This window comes from Rhopalosiphum padi, chromosome 2 (assembly GCF_020882245.1).
Source record: "Rhopalosiphum padi isolate XX-2018 chromosome 2, ASM2088224v1, whole genome shotgun sequence".
Taxonomy (NCBI): Eukaryota; Metazoa; Arthropoda; class Insecta; order Hemiptera; family Aphididae; genus Rhopalosiphum; species Rhopalosiphum padi.
Genome location: NC_083598.1, coordinates 48,519,113 through 48,541,290, shown reverse-complemented (window position 1 = coordinate 48,541,290; position 22,178 = coordinate 48,519,113). Strand labels below are relative to the sequence as shown.

Below are 22,178 nucleotides of genomic sequence, written 5' to 3'. Positions count from 1 at the left end.
TAGCAGCCAGTATCTCAACACTCCATAAATCAGTCATAAATAGCCCATCCATCTTCACTACTCCGGGTACAATCCAGAAACAAATTGATATGCTCATAAAGAACAAAGCTCCTGGATGGGACCAGATAACAAACACAGCCCTAAAATTTTTGCCTAAAAACAAAATATTACAACTGACTAAAATCATCAATAGCTGTTTCAAACTTTGCTACTTTCCTAATATGTGGAAACTTTCTCATATAATATCAATCCCAAAACCCGGCAAAAATCTCCAACTACCGGAAAGCTACAGACCTATAGCTCTCCTCTCATCCTTGTCAAAAATCTACGAGCGTTCAATTCTCTTTCACCTACAAAGTTCACTGTCTGGTAAAATAAGAGAGGAACAATTTGCCTTCCGGCAGAACCACTCCACAACACTCCAGTTAACCAAACTCATAGATAAACTCAGTGCCAACTTTAACCAGGGAATAGAAACAGCTGCAGTTTTCCTCGATGTCGAAAAAGCTTTCGACTGCGTATGGCACGATGGGCTTCTTCACAAAATGATGGGAATGGACATCCCTCTGCAACTTGTTAAAATAATTGAGTCCTTCCTATCGGATCGAGCGTTTTCCGTCAAAATTGAGAGCCAAAACTCATCACTAAGAATAGCTAGGGCAGGCGTACCACAGGGCTCGTGCCTCTCCCCTACGTTGTTCAACATTTATACAAATGACATACCCACAGAGCCAAAAGCCCATGTGTCACTGTTTGCAGATGACACTATGTTTTATAGTTCAAATCATAATGCGGGATACGCAGCGCTCCAACTCCAACGCCAATTGAACATAGCCTCAGAGTGGTTCAAAAAGTGGCGCCTACGAATAAACGAGGCAAAAACCACTGCAATTCTCTTCGGTCGTACACGAAAATTGAACATCAAACTCGTAGTAAACAATATCGAAATCCCTTGGTCAAATAACGTGAAATATCTCGGAGTTACAATTGATTACAAGCTCAACTTCTCCAAACATGCTGAAATGACTGTCAAAAAAGCAACCAAAATGCGAGGACTCCTCTACCCAGTGCTAAACAAAAAATGCCCAATCCCAGCTAGGACGAGACTAAATCTCTTTAAAATGTACATACAACCAATCCTAACCTATGCCGGTGCATCATGGGCACCATTCATTAGCAGATCCTCCTGGAAGAAAATAGAAGCTGTCCAAACTATAGGTAAAAGAACCATCCTAGGTCAACCGACCATAGTGCGAAACTCGGTTCTCCTCAACACAGCTGGTTTCGATACTATAAGTAACACCATTAAAAATAATGCCGCAGCAATGTTTTACCGTTGCTCCAAGTCACAGTACAACCACCTCAGAACCATAGGCCAGATCATCCCCCCACCACCTGTATCAAGATTTCCACAACGCCCTAGAGCAAAACTCTGGGCACTCAACTAAAGAACCCAACCAAACCATTCAGACATCCTGCGACTAGCAAAGGCTAACAGCCTGGAATAGTTAAATAGGCGAAAGCCGTTCGACCGAGTAGTAGTAGTAGTCAAACCCCCAGAGATCAATTCAGATTTCACCCTCCGCTTGAACCAGTTGCTGATTGCTACGAAAATAAATCCCAAGAGTAGAAGTCAACATGGGCGGCCACAGAGCTGGTCGTTCCAAAAACTCCGCAGGTTGAAATTCCCCGCGCCACGAAGTCAACTCCGGAGTGAAAAAGAGGTCATGCATTTCCCCACCACTCCTAGAACCCTCCCTGAAAAAAGGACGTCAACGTAGTGCCCCGCCCTCTCCCGTCCAGGATGAAGAAGAGTCAGTTTCTGGTGAGTCGTATGTCAGATAGTTCAATTACCTCGCTTTCGTCCGCTGACCAAAACCAATCCCCCCGCTTTTGATCATATAAACTAACCATTAGCTGACGGTCACGTAGTCTCTGAGCCTACAGAAACAGCCATTAAACTCTCTCACCGTATACCTCCGATATTCATCAAGAAGTGCTCTGATTGGCGCAAAATCGCTCCAATCATATTCAACAACTCCATCCTTTCACCTGAATCCATCTCCGCCCTGGCCTCCTCGGACGGATCTGTAATGACTAAAACACAACATGCTGCCCACTTCCGGTTTATCCAAAAATCTTTAATTGATTATACAATCCTATTCCAAACAACAAATCTCCCGGAAGATCGTACCAAGTACATGGGCAACGTCAAAATGAAATAAAAAAGGAAAAAAATCCACATCAAAATATCTCACAACTAACAAAGGCTCTCAGCTTAGGATAGTACATAGGCAAACAACAGTCTATCAAAGCAAAGCAACATTATCTTCCATCACCCACCCAGTGTTCGATTCATCATCAATCAACAATCATTGTTCAATGACACTAAGATATACATGGTAATATATGATTAACTAAATTTAAAAACAAATTCTTTATTTTTAAAAGACTATCAATTTTAAAACTCATAATTAAATTTTATTGAATGTGAAGATATTTGAAATATATTGTACAATTTTGATATTAGATAAATTATTGATGTCATTAGCGATCCACCAAGCTATGTATGATAAATTAAATTTACTAAACTAAATTACTATTTTGCTTTATTTATTATACTTTCAAATTTGAGCAATGTTTAAACAAATTACTTAAAAATTATGTTTAAGTATTTATATGAACAAGTTAGTTAAAAATAGTTGCTTCTGTGTTAATAACCTTATAGAATACAGGTGCTAGTCTTTAAAAAGTTATATCATTATAAGTAATAATTGTTTATAACACTCACAATATTTAAATTTATTAGCCACAGGTATTATCTATATTTATATTTATGTTCAACATGATTGACCTACTTAACTTACAGAATTTTGGTTCATGCCAGCGGTTAATATCTAGTTCAATCAATATGTATCAATTTATATAAATAATAAATCATAATATAGGTATTTACTATTTTGCTGTATTTATTACACTATTAAATGCAACAATGTTTAAACAAATTAATGGTATATGATAAACTCACAATGGTAGCTTTTGTATGAATAACTTTATAAAATATAACTGCAAGACTTTAAAAGTTATAAATTCTATAATTTTATTAACACAAACCAACAAAAACCATACATGCAAATATTCATTAAGTAAATTTTTGAATTGTATGAAATTATTACATTAGTAAATCCAAATATTAAGGTGCTGAAATTTACTGAAATAACTTTTCATTAAAATAAAAATGTATCATCAAATGTTACAATATCAATGAGGAGAATAAAATTTAATGAATAAACACAATGTCACATTTGCAGTCTTAGAAAACTACAATGACTTTTAGAGTAATTAACCATTTGCTTTTTTTTTAATTTATTACCATACTAGAACAAGACACAATGGGCGACCGCAGAGTTGGTGCCAAAAGAAATCGAACTCCTCCAGTCTCCAAACCAAAGAAGAAACTTCGCAACAAATCCTTCTCACCGCCACGGGTAGCCAACGTCAACGCGACGGACCGCCATCGCCCACTCCATCATAGTAGTTTTCTGACTCCTCCAACACCATCACTATCCATCCATTAACTGGGCCAAGTTCTCACGCATACTAGATGAAGAAAAATCGAACATTAATCATTCCATTAGCTCCAAGCAAGACATCGACAATATCATTGAAACCTTCACTGATTCCATCATTACGGCTCTTGACATGAGCTCTTCTGCCCATATCTACAAAAAAGATAGAAACTCCATCCCCTTCAAGATTCTACGAGAAATCCGTGAAAAAAATCGGATTAGTCGTAAACGGCAACTCACCCGCGATCCCTAAATCAAAAGGTCGCTTGCTAAAATTCAGACTGTTAGACTGCTGCTTCAGACCCACTAACAGGACCAGTGGGACTCGTATCTGGAATCCCTGAACTCCAATGTAAACTCAGTATTCAAACTAAACAAAAATTTCCTCAGGAAAAAAACAGCCTCCTAACAGTCTTTTATTTTCAAACGAAGATAAAACAAAACTTTTTGCGGATTCTCTCAGGAAACAATTCACTTCCTCGCCTCCCCAAAGTATCAAACAGCATTCTCTTACTGAAAAACTCAATATAAGTGAATCTAAAATATTCAGTTCCCCTGGAAAAATCTAAAAACTAATTTCCACCCTAGCCAAAAACAAAACGCCAAGCATCGACTAAATAACAAACGCTGCCATAAAGTGTCTTCCAGTTAGAAGCATTTTTTTTTAATCTCACAAAAATCATAAACGGCTGTTTAAAGCATAGGTTCCCAAAGTGGTCTATATCGACCCCTTGGGGTCGATTCTGACCTGTAAGGGGTCTATGTCAATGAAAATTAAAATTGGGGGTGCATCATATGTAAATAGGGGTCCACGAAAGTTAAATCGAAAATGTGTGTCATAATTTTTTCGTAATATATATATATGTATTTAATAATATGTGTGTGACAATCACGGATATAGATACTATGGTTGCACGACGACTTATATTGGATCACGGCGTTGAGCGGCGCTATATTTGATCATATGCCGATTGCCATTTTTCTATGTTTTCCTATAATTCACTGATAAGAGGAGATTTGAGATTAAACTTGACTAATTTGAAGCCAAATATTGAAAAATTACTATCAAAGCATCAGACTCATCTTTCCCATTAAATATGTATTTCAAAACTAACCTTAATTTTTTTTTTATGTTATTAAATTTGTATTTGCATTTATTGTCGTTTTAATTATTAAAAAAATTATTTGAGTATTGTCATTATTAAAGAAATAAAGGTATTATTATTATTAAAAACAAAACATTTTTTATTTTAAAAAAATGCACTCCATATTAAAGCCTATTCAGGTGAGCAGTTCTGTGTAAGCACTGTAAGCTATGAAAAACACCTAGATAAATTTGTAAAAATTTAATTTTAGGGGTCTACGAAAATGAAAAAAGTTGGCAAGTGGTCTACGAGGCAAAAAAGTTTGGGAACCTCTGTGGTTTAAAGCATTGCTACTTCCCTGAAGCGTGGAAACTATCTTCAGTCATATCCATATCAATACCGGGTAAAAACCTCAAAAATCCTGAAAGCTAACAAAAAAAGCCCTATCCCAGCCAAGACCAGGCTTAATTTACTCCGTATGTATATCGTCCAAACAATCTCCTACACAGGTGCAGCTTGGGCTCCATTTATACGCAAATCCCCATGGAAAAGAATTTCACTTCCTCGATACCCTAGACGTCCAAGACGGTTCAATTTACAAGTTAAATAAGAAACTCCTAAACAAAACCCCTGCGGTCTATCCGCTGATTGGCCCAAATGGCCTTATGTACAAGGATGAAGAAAAGGTTTAATTATTTGCTAACACATATGAACGCCAATTCAATTCAACTACGGGCCCAGTCATACCAGAAGTCACCACCTTCATCCACTCCCTTCAGTCATCCCCACAAACTGTTTGTTACACAAAACCGAGGACCGTCCAACAAATTATCAACCGAATCTCAAAACGCAAAGCACCTGACGCAGACTCCATCACTAACTTAGCCATCAAACTCCTACCCAGGAAATCAGTTTTATTTCTCATCCACCTCTTTAACGGATGCCTACGAATTGGCTACTTCCCAAAGTCGTGGAAGCACGCAATCGTCATTACTATCCCCAAACCAGGAAAGGACCACCGACATCCAGCCAACTACCGCCCTATTGCACTACTATCATCCCTCTCAAAAATCTTTGAACGAGTTGTTTTGGTGAAACTAAATGCTGCGATTGGTCCCAAAATCAGAAAAGAACAATACGCTTTCCGACCACAACATTCCACAACCCACCAGCTTGTTGGCCTTATTGACAATTTGGCAGCAAATTCAAATAGAAAACTGCGCACAGCCGCCGTCTTTCTTGACGTCGAAAATGCCTCCGATAGAGTTTGGCACGCAGGCCTATTATATAAGCTCCATACCTTGGGAGTCCTTACCCCACTAATAAATATAATAAACTCGTTCCTCACAGACCGTACTTTCTCGGTAAGGCTAAACACCATCATATCCAGTAATAGGCCGGTTTTTTCAGGTGTACCTCAAGGCTCCTGTCTCTCGCCGACACTTTATTTGGCCTACACAAACGACGTTCCCCTCAACCATAACGCCCGGCTTTACTTATTCGCCGACGACACCATGTTCACCACCTCGAACAAAAACCCGAAAAGAGCAGCCATTCAACTGCAAAAACAATTGAACATAACATTAACCTGGTGCAAAAAATGACGTCTCAACATCAACGCTCTAAAAACGGTTGCGGTCATGTTCAACGGTCCCACTTATTTCGCCTCACACCAGCTGAATCTAAACGGTCACCAAATCCCCTGGTCTCCTTCATCAAAATACCTCGGTGTAACCATTGACCGAAATCTCACATTCTCAGCACATATTAAGTTAACGGTCAAGAAAGCCACCGCCGCCCGTGGCATGCTGTACCTGATCCTAAACCACTCCAGCCCCATTCCCATCAAAACCAAACTTAATATTCTGCAACTATATATTAAACCTATCCTTTCATACGCCGGTCCGGCGTGGGGACCACTAATATCCAAAGCGAATTGGAGCAAACTTGAAGCCGTCCAAAATATCGGCCTCCGTACTATCACCTCCTCCCCATGGTTTGTGACAAATAAAACAATTCTTTCTTCAACACGCACCTCCACCATCAAACAATCAATATTAACCAACAGCAAGAACCTATTTCACCGCAACTCAAATTCAACTTTCGCCCACATCCGCCGTCTTAGACAATCCACCTTAACTACCGGCCCAACCTCAAAATCCACAAAGCCACGCCCCCTCTTATGGTCCAACTCAAACTAACAAAATAATTCACCACAACTTACTCAACTCGTCATAGGCTAACGCCTGGAACAAGTATATAGGCATATCGCCGTTATATCAGCAATGCAAAAGCTCATGCCTTTCCCCAACACTTTTCAACGTATATACGAACCACATACCCACCTACCTAAAGGCAAACGTCTCGCTTTTCGCGGACGATACTATGTTCTACTGCTTAAATAAAATCGCGCGAAGAGCTGCCTTACAACTACAACGCCAAGCAGACATAGCGTCTGAATGGTTCTCAAAATGGCGTCTTCGAATCAACGAATCAAAAACAATTGCGATTCTTTTCGGTCGCACAAAGCCAGCAAGAGTCGACCAAATAAAACTTAACAATCTACCGATAAAATGGGAAAAGAACGCTAAATACCTCGGGGTTACAATCGACCGCAATCTCACTTTTTCTACTCATGCTACCAACAACATCAAGAGAGCAATCAAAATACGGGGTATGCTCTATGCTGTACTAAACAAAAAAATCCCTATCCCAGCCAAGACCAGGCTTAATTTACTCCCTATGTATATCGTCCCAACAATCTCCTACGCAGGTGCAGCTTGGGCTCCATTTATACGAAAAACCACATGGAAAAGAATTTAGGCCGTCCAAACCATTGGCATAAGGACCATACTCGGCCAACCCAAGATTGTTAGGAATTCTACCCTTCTTTTTTCTGCGGGCTTTAGTTCAATCCAAGAGTCCATAAAAAAAATTACAGTAGCTATGTTTACCAAACCACACCCATCACCTATCCAATGCAATAACCTCCCAAGACCACATACATGGGCAACTTCCAAATAAAAATATAACAAGTACAAATCAAATAATCCACACCGCATCACACAACTAGAAAAGGCTCAGCCTGGTATAGTTCACAGGCAATCTAGCAATAGCAATAGGCATTCCCGATGACCTGGAAGAGCTACAATAATTTGTATCCCAAAACCAGGCAAGGACCCCCAAAAACTGGACATCTACAGACTTATAGCTCTGCTCTCTACCTTTTCCAAGCTTTTTGAGAAAATCATTCTTTTCTTACTCCAAAAGCACCTAACATCATTAGACCTGAGCAAAGCCGCGTTCCGTCAAGAGCATTCAACCACGCAACAATTAATTTACTTAACTAGCCTTATCAGATATAACCTCAAAAACTGAACCCACACAGCCGCTGTTTTCATCGACGTTGAGAAGGCCTTCGATTGAGTCTGGCACGATGACCTCCTCTTTAAAATGTCAACTAAGAATATTCCTACACATCTCATAAAACTAACACAATCGTATTTATTAAATCGCTCATTCTGTGTTCGGATAAATGATCAAATCTCTTCTCCAAGGACTATTCTAACAGACGTCCCCAGGGATCTTGCCTAGTGCCAATTCTGTACTTAATTTATACCAAAGATATCCCTGTCACCGTGAAAGCATCTCTTACTCTATTTGCGGATGACACCATGTTCCATACCTGTGAAAACAAACCAATTAGAGCAAAATTCAACTCCAAAGGCAACTCGAAATAGCATCTGACTGGTTGCTCTCAAGTGGCTCCTCCGCATAAATGCATCCAAGACCATTTCCATATTATTTATCCAAAAAGGGACAAAAACCTGCTTCAGCTCTCTTTCAACGGTACCCTCATCCCATGGTCAACCCATGTAAAATACCTAGATGTCACAATGGGTCGCACTCTCAACTTGGGAAACCACGTACTAAACATAGTTAAAAAGGCAACAATAACTCGTATCAATATGACGAAAATGTATATTCTACCCATCTTGATGTACGCCGGAGCAGCATAAGAATATATAATCTGTTAAAATATGTGTCATGAATTAATTTTACTACAATATTTTCTATTTCCTGATTTTATTGCTTACAAATTATATTGTATACAAATTACAAGATATAAATACCTAAATACTTATTATTTATTAAAAGTTCATAATTAGAATTACACATTTTATCTAAGAGCTAAGGCTCATAAGTTCTTAGGATGAAAACTATAAACAATTGTATGTAATTATGTGCTTTCAATTATTAAATGTTATTAGGCATTTAAAATGCATAGTACTAATTGTTAAAAAAATTAACGTAGGTACCTTAAGCAAAAAATATGTTATTGATTTTATTAGAACGACGCTAAAATACAATTTTGCTTAAGACAAACTATAATACAATTTTAGTTTAAAACATGGTTTTAGCTTTTAAGTAGATATACTAATTTAACTAATAGAAGGTAGGTACAAGGAGGATGTGATATATTTGTAACTTAAGAGGATGCTACACCCGCATGTGTTTTTCTGTCTTACAAACGCATTACATAGCAAAATATAAATTCTAAGTAATCCGTTAATTGAAAGGGGGTTGTATGCTTATTTTAAAATGTACATGCAATTTATAAATTGCTTTAAAATTAAAATATTAAAAAATAAACCTATGAGATTCACTAGATTATATTGTCTCTTGAATATTTGATAATATTAAGCTTAACAGTGCGAGTGTATCGTCCTCTTAATAATTTATTAATATTATGGACATTAATTGTAAGCATGCCAATTTTTAATTTTTATAGTCAGTATGTTTCATCACCTACTAATTAGTATTTAGTAATGTTACAAATATAATTAATATAATTCCTAATTACCTATAGTTTATAAATTTATAAGTTACACGGAAGTTTAAAGAATTGTAGCAAAGTCTTATGAATTACTAGAAGGTCTAAAGAATAACTATTAATTTTATGGAAGTCTAAGGAATTAAATGTAATGAAGTTAAAAATAAATGCTCATTCATTGATATACCTTTTTTTTTTTTATTGTATGATTTCGAGTAAATAAAAACTTAAATCCAGAAATTTATACTATATGGAATTTCAACAACCAACCTGTGAGCAATTTTTCAGAGCAACTCGGTCACTTACAAGTACTTACTTTGTTAACTGTTGTAAACTTTTTTATGAAAGATATTATGTCAAGACTTTAACGTATTGAATCAATAAACGAAACTAAAGCTGAATTATTAAATTCAAAAATAGACATTAAATTTACTCAGGAGAAAAAATCTACTAAAACAGTAGAAACAAATTTCTTATATTTAACTAATGATACAATTTTAAATATTATACATAGAAGTTATGATGATGCAAAGGAAATCGCTAAAACTCATATTGGAATTATTGCATACACAGATTTAGTTTTTGAAAAGCAATTATTTTTTTAACAAAACTAACAGGAAAAAAGATACAAAATATTAAAAAATAAAATAATTGAAGAAGAACTTAAAGCAGATTTATCTCGCAGCAATTTAATTAATGAATCAGACTTCTTAGATATTGCTGAAGATTTTAATAGTATTAGCAAAATATTGAATAGTGAAAATTCCCTACATCTTAGAGACTTTAGTGAACTAATTATAAACAAAAATTCATGTAGAGACAATGCAAATGAGATTCCCATAGATTCCCTTTTGTGAAAATAAATTTACCAAACAATGAGTCAACCATTATTAAAAAGTATTCACTTTGTTGGCTATTGGAAAAACCAAGAGATCGAGTCAGTAGTGATCGGTTGTGGCGGTTTATCATTAACTATGAATGTAAAACAAACAAAAAATCATTGGAAAATAGCCCTGAAAATAAAATACCACCTGCCTATACACTGACCCAAAAAGAAAAAAGTTACTTCTGATGAAGATTCTTCTGAAGATGCACAAAATGAAAAAATAAGATATGCCGATTCTCCAAACACTAAATCTTTCAAAAGCAGTCAAAATGAATATATTGATAACAATATAACATTTCTGACTGAAAATTACTATGCTATCATAAATGACAGTGGATGGTATATTAATCGTATTCTAGAAATATCAGAAAATAATTGTTAAATAAAATTTTTAAAAGCAAAGTTGGATAAGTTTAAATGGCCTAAAGACAACGATATACAATTAATACCTCAACAATACATATTTTATGGAACCATTTCTTTGACTGGTTGTAATTCGTTTAATATTAAAAGATCAGATAAATGTAATATTCTGAAATTATACAAAAAATAAAAAAAATAATTTTTGTTAGTTATAATGTTTTTAATTTGTTTTAAATTGATAAAATTTGTACTTATAATTTTGGTCTTATTTTTCTCTTTTTATAAATTATTTAATTGTTAATCAAGACTTAGTTCTATACATAATATTAAGTAATATAGTTAGGTACAAGTAATGAATTGTTATATTTTGTATTAAAAAAAACAACCTAAAAGCAAAAACACATTTATTTTTTAATCCATTATATATATTATTATTATTTCAATTGGTACATATTGTTTACTTTTATTTCAGTTAAATGTAAAATTTAAATTTATATTCAACTTTTTTTTTTTACACAGCACAAGTACCTATGTTAACATTTAAAGAACAACATTTTAATAAAGTCTGTACTTACTTAAAACTTACTTTTAAGTTTAATACTAATAAACTGAGTAAAAAAAAAAAAAATTATTTGTTCAAGCCTGATAAAGATACATTTTGATTAACTATTTGAATATTGTTTCAATGTATTTTTAACACTTGTACACCTACTAACATTTTTTGGCTCTTTGGTCTATCAAATACATAACGTTTTATATGAAATCTATAAAGAGTATTTTGGATTATCTGATGTAAAATTATAGATGTTTCAAACAGCTACTTAACCTTCTAATAAATTAAACTGTATTAGAATATTTTAACATGTAATGTACAATATGTTGAAAGTATTTTTTCAGTGTACATCGAGTGCTTGAAGAGTACGGACGTTAGTCGCGTCTTATCTTTAATTTTCTTTGTGATTAAATAGTTAATTGGCTTATAATTTCTCGATTATATTTTATAAATAAGTATAAGTTGTGAAAATGTTGTGTAATGAATGCAATGATGATATTTTTGATGGAGATGAAATTAAATGTTCAACGTGTATTACACTTTTACATTTTGGATGTGCTTCGTTAAGAGAAACCTTGTTTAGAAAAATGTCAAAAAACGCTAAATTGAGCTGGAGTTGTAATAAATGCAAATATTCTGTTCCAAAGGATAAAACACCGACTTCGGAAAGTGCTACAGTACTTAAAAATATGGATTCATGTACCTTATCAAATGAAACTTTTAAAAGTCTAATTGATTCAGTTAATTACATGAGCGATAAGTTTAATAGCTTTGGCAATCAACTACAGGAAATGTTAACGACAATAAAATATATGAAGGAGGAAAATCAAATTTTAAAAGAACAAAATAATAAACTGAAAAATGAAGTTACTTATTTAGATAAGCGTATTAATGTCTTAGAACAAAAATCATTAGAAAACTTTGCAGAAATTGTTGGTGTTCCAGAAACAAATAATGAAAATTGTATTAAAACAGTGGAGGCAATCGCGGCATCAGTAGGAGTTGAAACAACTATTTTGAAAGCTTATCGTATCCAGTCGAAATTCCAAAACAAACCAATGATTGTCTAACTTTGTTTAATAGAAATCTGTTTTTTAAAGCTAAAGTGTATGCACGTGAAAAGAGTTTTAAATTTGTTTGGTTTAAAGACTTAAAATTGTTTATAAAAAAAAGTGAAAGTACAAAAGCCATAATAATTGATAATGAGGACGCTTTATCTAAACTAATTTAATTGAACATCATTACAAAGCAGATATTTTTTGTTTATATTTTATATCATATTTTAAATGGAAAAATGTTTAAATATTGAAGGATATCTAAGTTATAAAACAAATTATTTTGAATCTTTTTCTGAATTATATCATGTAAAAAATGTAAATAGTAATAATTATGTAAATATTTTTTGTTGTAATATTAGAAGTGTAAACACCAATTTTGATGAATTAATGTTGTTTTTAGAAAGTGATAAAAATAATGAAAAATTAGATATAATTATTCTAACTGAAACTTGGCATAATGCTTCAAATCATTGTAACTACACTATTGATGGCTATAAACTATTTTTTTCAACTATAAAAAGAAATCAAAATGATGGAATAGTTATTTTTGTTAAAAACACTTTTAATGTAGACTTTTTTGAATACGATTATGTAGAAACAAACATTGTGAAAATCTCTTTAATGAATCTTTGTCTGCCAATAAATATTTTATGCATTTATAGATCACCCTCGACTGATATACGTAGTTTTATGGAAACATTAAGTAAAGTTATAAAGGAATATAAATATAAAGGTGGCTATACTGTTCTCATTGGAGATATGAATATTAATATTGTCGGCGATAATTTAATTAATAATGAATACCTAGATCTATTATCTGTGAGTGGTTTTGCGTCATTTATAAACATTAATACCAGATTACTTAATGGTCGTAATCATGCTTGTCTAGATCATATATTTATTAACAATAATGAGAACCTAATTAATTTAGTTAACTCTGGTGTGTTGCAGACTGATATAAGTGACCACTTTTCTATCTGTGTTTCTTTACCAATAATCAATCCCTTAAAAACTAAAGATAATACTTTTTCTATAATTGATCATAATAAAATTAAATTGTTATTACAAACAGAAAAATGGTCTGAAATATATAACAAAACTAACACTAATCACTAATGAGTGTTTTAATACATTTCAAAATATAATTAGTAAAGCTATTGATATATCAACTGTAAATAAAGTGGTAAGTTGTAAAAATAAACGTTTAAAAGAGTGGATGTCCGCGGGTTTACTTTGTTCTACACGACATAAACAATCTCTATCATTAAAATGTAAGAAAAATCCTAATAATGTTAAATTAGCTACCTATTATAAAAAATATAAAAATAAATGAACGTATAAATAATAAGTGTTCTAAGACTTGCAAAAATACGTTTTTATGAAAAAAAGTTTAAGAGTGTCTCTCATAGTTCAAAAGCAACATGGCAACTAATAAATGAAATAACGCGCTCTAAATCAAATAACAAGGATAAAATTGAAACGGTAGTAAATAATGAACAAATGTTTGATGCAGAAACGGATCCTGAAATGGTATCTAATATTTTTAACGATTACTTTGTAAACGTAGGAAAAAAATTAGCTTTATTTTTTATCAACACACAACTAAATTATAGACTATAATAATGCTTATACTTCATACAGTATTTCTATATACAGTAGAACCTCATTAATTCGGACCTCATTAGTCCGGACTTTGCTTAATCCGGACAGCCATTTATAATACGTAAATTACGCTAGTTTATGTCATAGATTAAAATAAACGAGAAAACGAATTCTAAAAATTATGTATTATGTATCATGTATTTTTAGGTTAAATATTGTAAGACATACATATGTATTTATATTTAGTTTGAATAATAAATTAATATCCAATATATTTTTTTTTTAATTTATAATTTACGATTTTTGGTTATTTTGTTTAATCCGGACTTTCAATAATTCGGACAACCTAGAGCCCCATATAGTCCGGATTTATGAGGTTCTACTGTAGTATGTATTTTATTTTATTTTTTCGTTTCTAACAAATTATATTATTATATTATGTCTAAGTCTATATTATAATATTATTATTGTTACTTGATAGTTGTTATAATTAATTAAATAATATTAACAACATAAAACCATTTGGCTTTTATTATAAAATATTTTCTAATATATACAGGGTATTCCTTTAAAGTACAGAGTGATTGGAAAAATAACATTTATAACTAATAAATTCACAATAAAAATATTTTTGACATGAAAACAATTGGAATAGTGAATGTAAAAAAAATAAATAAATTAACTTAACTTATTTCTTAAAATGAAAAATAAATTCGTTAATTTCATGTTAATTAAAAAATAAATTTAGTAAGTTAATAATTAAAATATTGAAAATCCAAACATAACTAGTTAAATTAATAAGTTAAAATTAACTTAACTTTTAACTTATTAACTCGTTAATGCCCAGCCTTGATATTTTGTATATAATATGGTCAATTATATGTTATAAAATTTTGTATACAGATTTAAAATTATTATAGATAATCTGTGGTATTATCATAGACTATTTGAAACTTTAATGGTATTATAATGAATAGTGAATACTCTACATTATGGAAACATAATACTTATGCTTTGGTAATCTCAGTGGCAAGACAATCATGCTAGCAATCATAGTAATCTATAATTTTCTAGGTGACCTTGAGGTGACCCCAGAAGGCGCTTAAAACAAAATGGTGTTTTAAAACTTTTGAAGGACTAAATTTATAATACTATCCACATCATGAAGTTCCGTTGATAGATAGCTTCTTCTGTCACAACTACTGCCTCATTGTATTTAATGTAAAGTATTTTGTATTTACTACTCAGATCACTTATACTTATTGTAAAATTTATTACTGACAGTGTACAATTTATTATAAAAATTAAAAATTAAAAATGTCATCTGGCCAAAATAAGAATTTTTTACCAAAACAATTTTTGCCTCTAACATCATAATAAAATCGAAAACTGTGGTCACATAATGAACTCTTGAATTCGTGACTAAGTTAAACCAAAAAAGAAGGTATGATTGTATGAAAAATTAAAAACATTGAATATATTCGATAGGTACTTATCGAGGTACTTATTTATATTGATATTTATTAATGATAAAATAATCAATAATACTTATATAAATAATAACAAATAATTTGAGTAATGAGTAATCAATAGTGTCTTTTGATATGACATCCCTATTTGTAATTAGATAATAGCTTAGGTTATCGAGTTGGATTAAAAAAGTTTTTATGATCAACCAGGCGGCACCTTTTAATTACCCACTTCAGATAAGAAACAAAAAACAATTGTTAATAAACAAAGTTTCTATAATTTATAACACTATTAGGAGGTCTAAGGTTCATAGTTCATACACTTAAATTTATTTTGTAATGAAAACATTTTTAATACTAACCGGACCTGACAGGTGAAAACATCCAGTGCGTCTGAGTGGCGGCGATGTCCCAAAATCAACAATTTTATTCAATTTCGACGCTTAGTACCTAATAGGTATGGTAAGATGATCAACCAGAGCAGCTATGACACGTATGACACAAACGATGGCACGAACCAGGTTGATAGCATGAACACATGCAAGCGCAATAATAAGTTCGTTTCGGCAACCAACGGGTATAAAATTCCGAATTCGATATACTCGCGCAATAATGTATTACATAATGGCAAAGTGCGGTACGGATACAGCACCACAGAGGTGATTCAACGATGGATAGCAGTAATAACACGCAATTCGATAGGTACTCGGAATAATGCAAAATTATTATTTATTAAATGACCCATAGCGGAGACGGTTAGAAATGCGTAGGTAACGTAAAAAAAAAAAAGCACGTGGTCGAACAGTAAATTATCGACGGAGTGATGGCGGCCCGCGACGTCAACGTATCGCAGTTGAAAACAAAATCGAGGGCGGCATACGGAATTAGTTTCAATCGTTCGCAAAAGCACAGACTTTAAAACTTTAAAAGTAGCTATCATAGTGGCCTATTCATTGTATTCATTACGAAGTACTAGAACATGGAGGATAACTGGTATGATTTTCAAATAGGCTCGACAGACGATCGATACTCAGTAAACAGTGAATAGACGATAACGGATGAATTTACCACAATAAATTCGAGACGCACAACTGCCGTATTAAATATTAATAATCGGAGCAGCGCAAACAGCGCTCCAGGTGTCTAGTTTTTGAAACTACAGTAGCGGCGGTGGCGGCTACTGCAGCTGCTGGGTGTCGGGTCACATAGTACCACAATAGTACGGAAGCGTTGAAGGGCCAACGGCCAACCCACGGTCTGACGGTATTAAATTCCATCAATATAAAAACAAAAAATTTTAAAAATAAGATAATATATTTTCATTTTTCTTGAATAAAGTAATTTACAAAAAAAAAATGTACACATATCCGTAGTATATGTTATACCTAAATAAATAATAACTTAACATTAATTAAAATATAATAACTTACACTATATCCATTACACAAATGTTTGATGAGAGCAATTTAACTCTTTTCGAAAATCGGTAAAGTATTCATATTTGGAAAGGGGAGCTCTAAAACAGCTGAACAAGTATGTGCTACAGGAGCACGAGCCAAGCCAACAGTGTTGGTAAATTCTACTTTGATTTTATTTTGTGTGATAACGTCCAGTAGAAAATCTTAAAAATTTAAGTCGTATCTCAGTAGTTGCTTCCTTAATAAACCTTAAAAAGGCCAAATATAATGATTAAATTTATATTAATAGCAAATATATATACAGTAGAACTTCCATATAACGGTCACCAAAGGGACTGTAAATAATGACCGCTATTTAGAACTTTAGAAGTATTAATGTATTTTTCCCATAACACTCGACGGGACCAAACAGAGGAGGCAGTTCTATAGAGTTGACCGTTAACGGAAGTTTTACTTTATATATATATAAATTAGTGTTAATGCTATAAACCTATTTTTTGAGAAATCCAAATGTTTTAATTTCATCAGTATTGGTTTCAATGCATGATAAAATATTTTTAGTAGTTGGTTCAGTTGGCTCCATTGATTTTGTATAGCTCTTGTAGATTTCCTTTAGTTATCAGTGTTTTCATGTTTTTGAGTTCTATATGGAACTGCTCAATAATAAAATGTGGTTTTTGTATGAACTCTTTATAGGATATTTCTTCCAAAAATGTAATGAGATTGAATTCATTGGGTACCACTCTGCATTCAAGAGTGCTAAATGCCTCCAATAGGTCATCCTTTTCAACAGATGAAATATCTTGGAGCGCACAGTGCAATATTTGCTTATCATTTTCACCAAGTGTTGGCAAAAATGTAGGAATTAATGTCGAAGTTACATGACCATATAGCATTTGTTCAATTACAGGTATAGCTAGTTTAATAGGTAAATATTTAGCTTTAACCCAACCAACATGTAATATTTTAGCCATTGACTCATCTTCCTTTTCAAGTCATGTCTTATGCATGGAATTTTGATGTTTGTACCAACTGTGCATGTTTCATACATAGTGGTCCAAAATTCTGATATTGTATCTCAAAAAACACCACCCACGTCTAAATCTTTTTCAGACTCGCCATTTGGAAGAATAAGTTTAATTGTTTAGTTTGAACACTTTTGTTTGTCAATAGTTTTGAATGTTTCGATAATTTCTTCAAAAACATTACCTCGATCTGGAGTCACTGGATCGACTGACCTAACCAAGGCCGATGGGGGTGTAGCAGGTCCAGGTATGTTGTGGTCAAGTTGCCGGTCAGATAGGTCTTCAAAATATTAATCATTATTATTAAAGGGAAAAAAAATATTAAATTAAGTTGAACAATTCACCTATTGGACGGCCAGTGACGGCATTAACAAATAATTCCCTGACCACCGGGTTCTTCGGCACACTGGCACTGAATTTCCTCATTACCCAAAGAGGAATAGTAACTTATGCGTTTTTTTTAACGTGGTAATCCCCAATAGGCCTAATCCACAAACTCACCACTTACAACAGCAGCATATCAACATAATCTAATCTGAAATGTTAAGCCTACTCGCACTGTGAGAAGCATTTGCAGCGGTCATCTCAGTGCTGTACGCTATGAGGCTCCTAGACCTAGGCTCGACATTCCCGACGAACGTCCAATCACACCTAACACAAAACAAAAAAAAAATTATTACGATTACAACAGAAACTCGTGCAATGTCAGTAAACATACATGGCCCTTGGAATAAGGTATTGCAACGGGACTACTTCAACGTCCTTTTGAATTATTTCCTTGAGTTTAAATTTGACCATTTCATAATCGTTATGCTGGCTAAACAACACTTTGACAAGAGCCAGCTTGTAACAGTGGCACTTCACAAACGAAACATAGACGCGAGACGTCAATAGCTGTTACAGTACCAGCCACAGAAAATCTACCAAAACTTCGGCCTTCACTGGTACCGTCTCGTGTACCAAACGCTTTAGCTTGAAAGCCAGGCCCGCAGTTGTCGACGTGTCCTGCCTCCGCGCTGGATATGCGGGAACACAGCATTAGCCATTCGTGGGCAGACTGCAAACACACACTTTTGAACATTTGAAACAACAAAAAAAAAAGAAAAAAAACTTGCATCATCGGGGCTACATTGCACCACGTCCACAGCCAAAAAAACTAAATATGTAGGAAATTTTAGCTCCCGCACAAACCTGCCAACCGGCACATGACCAAAACAATCGTTTGGCAGAAGTCCGCGAAACTGCCATACAACAGACGGGTCATATCTACAGAAACCATCCCCGTCCCGCCGTAGTCGCCTTTTATTCCCAGGCCGCAGGTACTTAAATGAATAACTTCAAAAGAGTACACTTGAATAATATGATGTAAATACTGTTATTATACACATAAATTTAATAGATATTTCTATTAAGCAATAATATTTTAAATATATATATATATATTGTAATACCTAGTATTTCCTGTGCACACAGTTGTACCTACACCGCAGTTCATTGCTCAAATACTTATTACTCTCTAGTACCTACCTAGTCTAGTCATTTACAGATGTCGGGAACTGAATAATAGATCTGATACTTAATTCTATACAGAGTACTTATACCTAAAACATCTTTTTATTCTTTGAATAACAAAGTTGAAATGCAAATGAAAACATGTAATACTGAACAAATTTATTAGTAATTATAAATTATATTTAAATACAATTATCAAGTCTCGTGTAAGTTATATGCATAGAGATAGACTGCAGCGGTCTACGTAAAATTGGTTATCAATGAGTATTTTTTTTTGTTCTGTCTTTCGTGTTATTCACAGCAGGCCACTATGGCCAATTTGAGTCCAAAAAAAGGCACCGTGGATAAAAAAAAGTTTGGGAACCACTGGCCTAGACAAATATTTCAAATTGATTTACATCATGTATACCTCTGGTATCATTTTTAATTTTCTATAACTTTTTTAACACGAAATTTAAATATATTAGCTATATATACATTTTATATTTATATATTAATTATTAAATAAATAAATATAAAATTATTATACTATTAATTTGTTACAATAAATACACGTTAAAATAATGAAGAAAATATAAAATAACTGTATTTTTAACAAACATAATAATTATTAAAATATATAAAAAATATTGTTACAATAATATAAAAACATTCAAATAATAATGAAAAAAATACGAAAAACTGCATTTTTAACAACAATAATAATTAATAAAATATATAAACAATTATTGTCACAATAATATAAAAACATTCAAATAATAATGAAAAAAGTACGAAAAACTGCATTTTTAAAAAACAAACATAATAGTTAATAAAATATATAAGAAATTGATACAATATAATACACGTTAAAGTAATAACGGAGAAAAAAATGAAAAAACTGAATTTTTAAAAAGAATAATAATTAATAAAATATATAATCAATTGTTCCAAAATAATATACACGGTAAAATAATTACGAAGAAAAAACGAAGAAACGGTATTTTTAACGAAAAAGCATAATAATTAAGAAATATAATATAAACAATGTTTACAATTGGAGTAACGACAACTGTCAGTTACTCCAATTAAAGTTTCCGTAAAACGCCGTGATTGAGTTCAATTTACCATTAATGATATTTTGTTGAATTTCAACTTTCCCGAAATCTTGTGCCAAACGTAAACACTAAAATATTATAATATAAAGTTTAATGTATATACCTAAGACCATAATCATCATGCGTGTTTTACTTCTGATATGTCGGTGTTTTTTGGCATGTGGAATGCAATATTTGGTGCAACAGTTTTGGCAAGTTTAAAAATATCGAAACCTCCTCCAAAATGACTTTGACACATCGACTTTAAGCTATAAATTTTATTGACTGCATATCCGGGGCCTCCCCACGGCGGAGACATAAACAATACATCTGCTTTAATCGTCTTATAAATCGAAAAAAAGTCGCCGACCATAAACTGGATTTTGTCCTCAACACCGCATATCTTAGCATTATGCCGCGCCAACTTGATCTTCTCCGGGTCGATGTCAATCGCTATAACTAAACACAAGATATTCAAACATTTACTAAACATTATGTTACATAATAATAATAATAATAATAATAGTAATACCTCTTTTACACATTTTGGCTAATTGAATGACATTTCCACCTGCACCACAAAAGGGATCTACCACTACATTATTTGTGCAACGTTTTGCAATGTGGTAGCTTAAGATCTCGGGGCAAACCGAATAAAAGCTCTCTGTAAAATAAAATATGATTTAAAAAAAAATTTAACACATTTCCTATTCACTAATTAGTGGCTTGTGAGTGCTAAAATATTAGCGACGAATAAATAGTCAAGGAATATATTGTATTCGATAAAATACTATTCTGATCAGAGAAAGTCTGTCAACCTAAATTTATTTTTAAAAAATATTTTATAATATTATAATATTATAAATATAATATATTTTTCTGTCAGTTATTTGGCAAGGTGAACTAATTTCTGATAAAAAAATATATTGCATATACCTAAATAACAATTATTAAAATATAATTTTTACAATATTATAAGTTGTTGTTAATCATATAGTTCTTATTTTTCATTTCGATGTATAATATTTGATATTTCAACTTGAAATTCCTATAAAAATTGCACATTTGTATTTTTGAGATTCACTAAAGATTTTAATAAAAAGATTTTATAATTAACACGTTCATGAATTGGCAATTACAATAAAAAATATATGAATAGTTTTGGTTAAAATTGTAAGTATGCCTTAGATACTAAGTTATTCGTTTTTAAATTGATACAATACAATAAAATCGATTTTGTCGAAAACTAAACAACTTGCATAAGAATTTCTATTTTTCCCAATTTGTTTACGCCCATTATTTTTAAAATTACTTAGAATTTTTTTCCTTTTGAACTTTAATGTACAAACTAGATCCAATTTTCAAACACAAACACAAAAAAAAACTATCTTTGTAAAATCAATAAATTCATCGCCTTGCTCAGAATCTAAAATGACTTAAATAATCATAGCATGAGTGTTTTATTTTAAGATAATTGGAGTAGAATTATTATTTGTAAAAAGGCAATATTTGTTTTTGATTTTCTTTTAATTTATAATATATTTTAAATAAACAATATAATATAGTTATTTTATTTGTTGTAATGTAATAAATGTTATATATTTTTGTAAAATATTATTGAATAACATTTATGTTTAAAAAAAATCTTAGTCATCTCATACCTACAAAGAATACCTATTTAAATACCACGTAAATGTTCTCTTTTTAATATACCGTAAACATATTATA

The 22,178-nt window shown here is 32.3% G+C and overlaps 2 protein-coding genes across 2 annotated transcripts in view; both read right to left on the bottom strand.

Moving 5' to 3' along the window:
* The window catches only part of LOC132922933 (histone H2B-like), a 110,072-nt gene that overhangs the window by 27,946 nt on the left and 59,948 nt on the right, over positions 1–22,178 (bottom strand). The window lies entirely within an intron of this gene.
* On the bottom strand, positions 20,299–21,747 carry LOC132918990 (trimethylguanosine synthase-like). Its single transcript, XM_060980344.1, has 5 exons — positions 21,710–21,747; positions 21,166–21,185; positions 20,983–21,114; positions 20,605–20,909; positions 20,299–20,539 (listed from the first exon to the last, which is right to left on the bottom strand). The coding sequence occupies exons 1-5, from the start codon at positions 21,745–21,747 to the stop codon at positions 20,429–20,431; spliced, it is 606 nt and encodes a 201-aa protein (XP_060836327.1). The 3' UTR covers positions 20,299–20,428.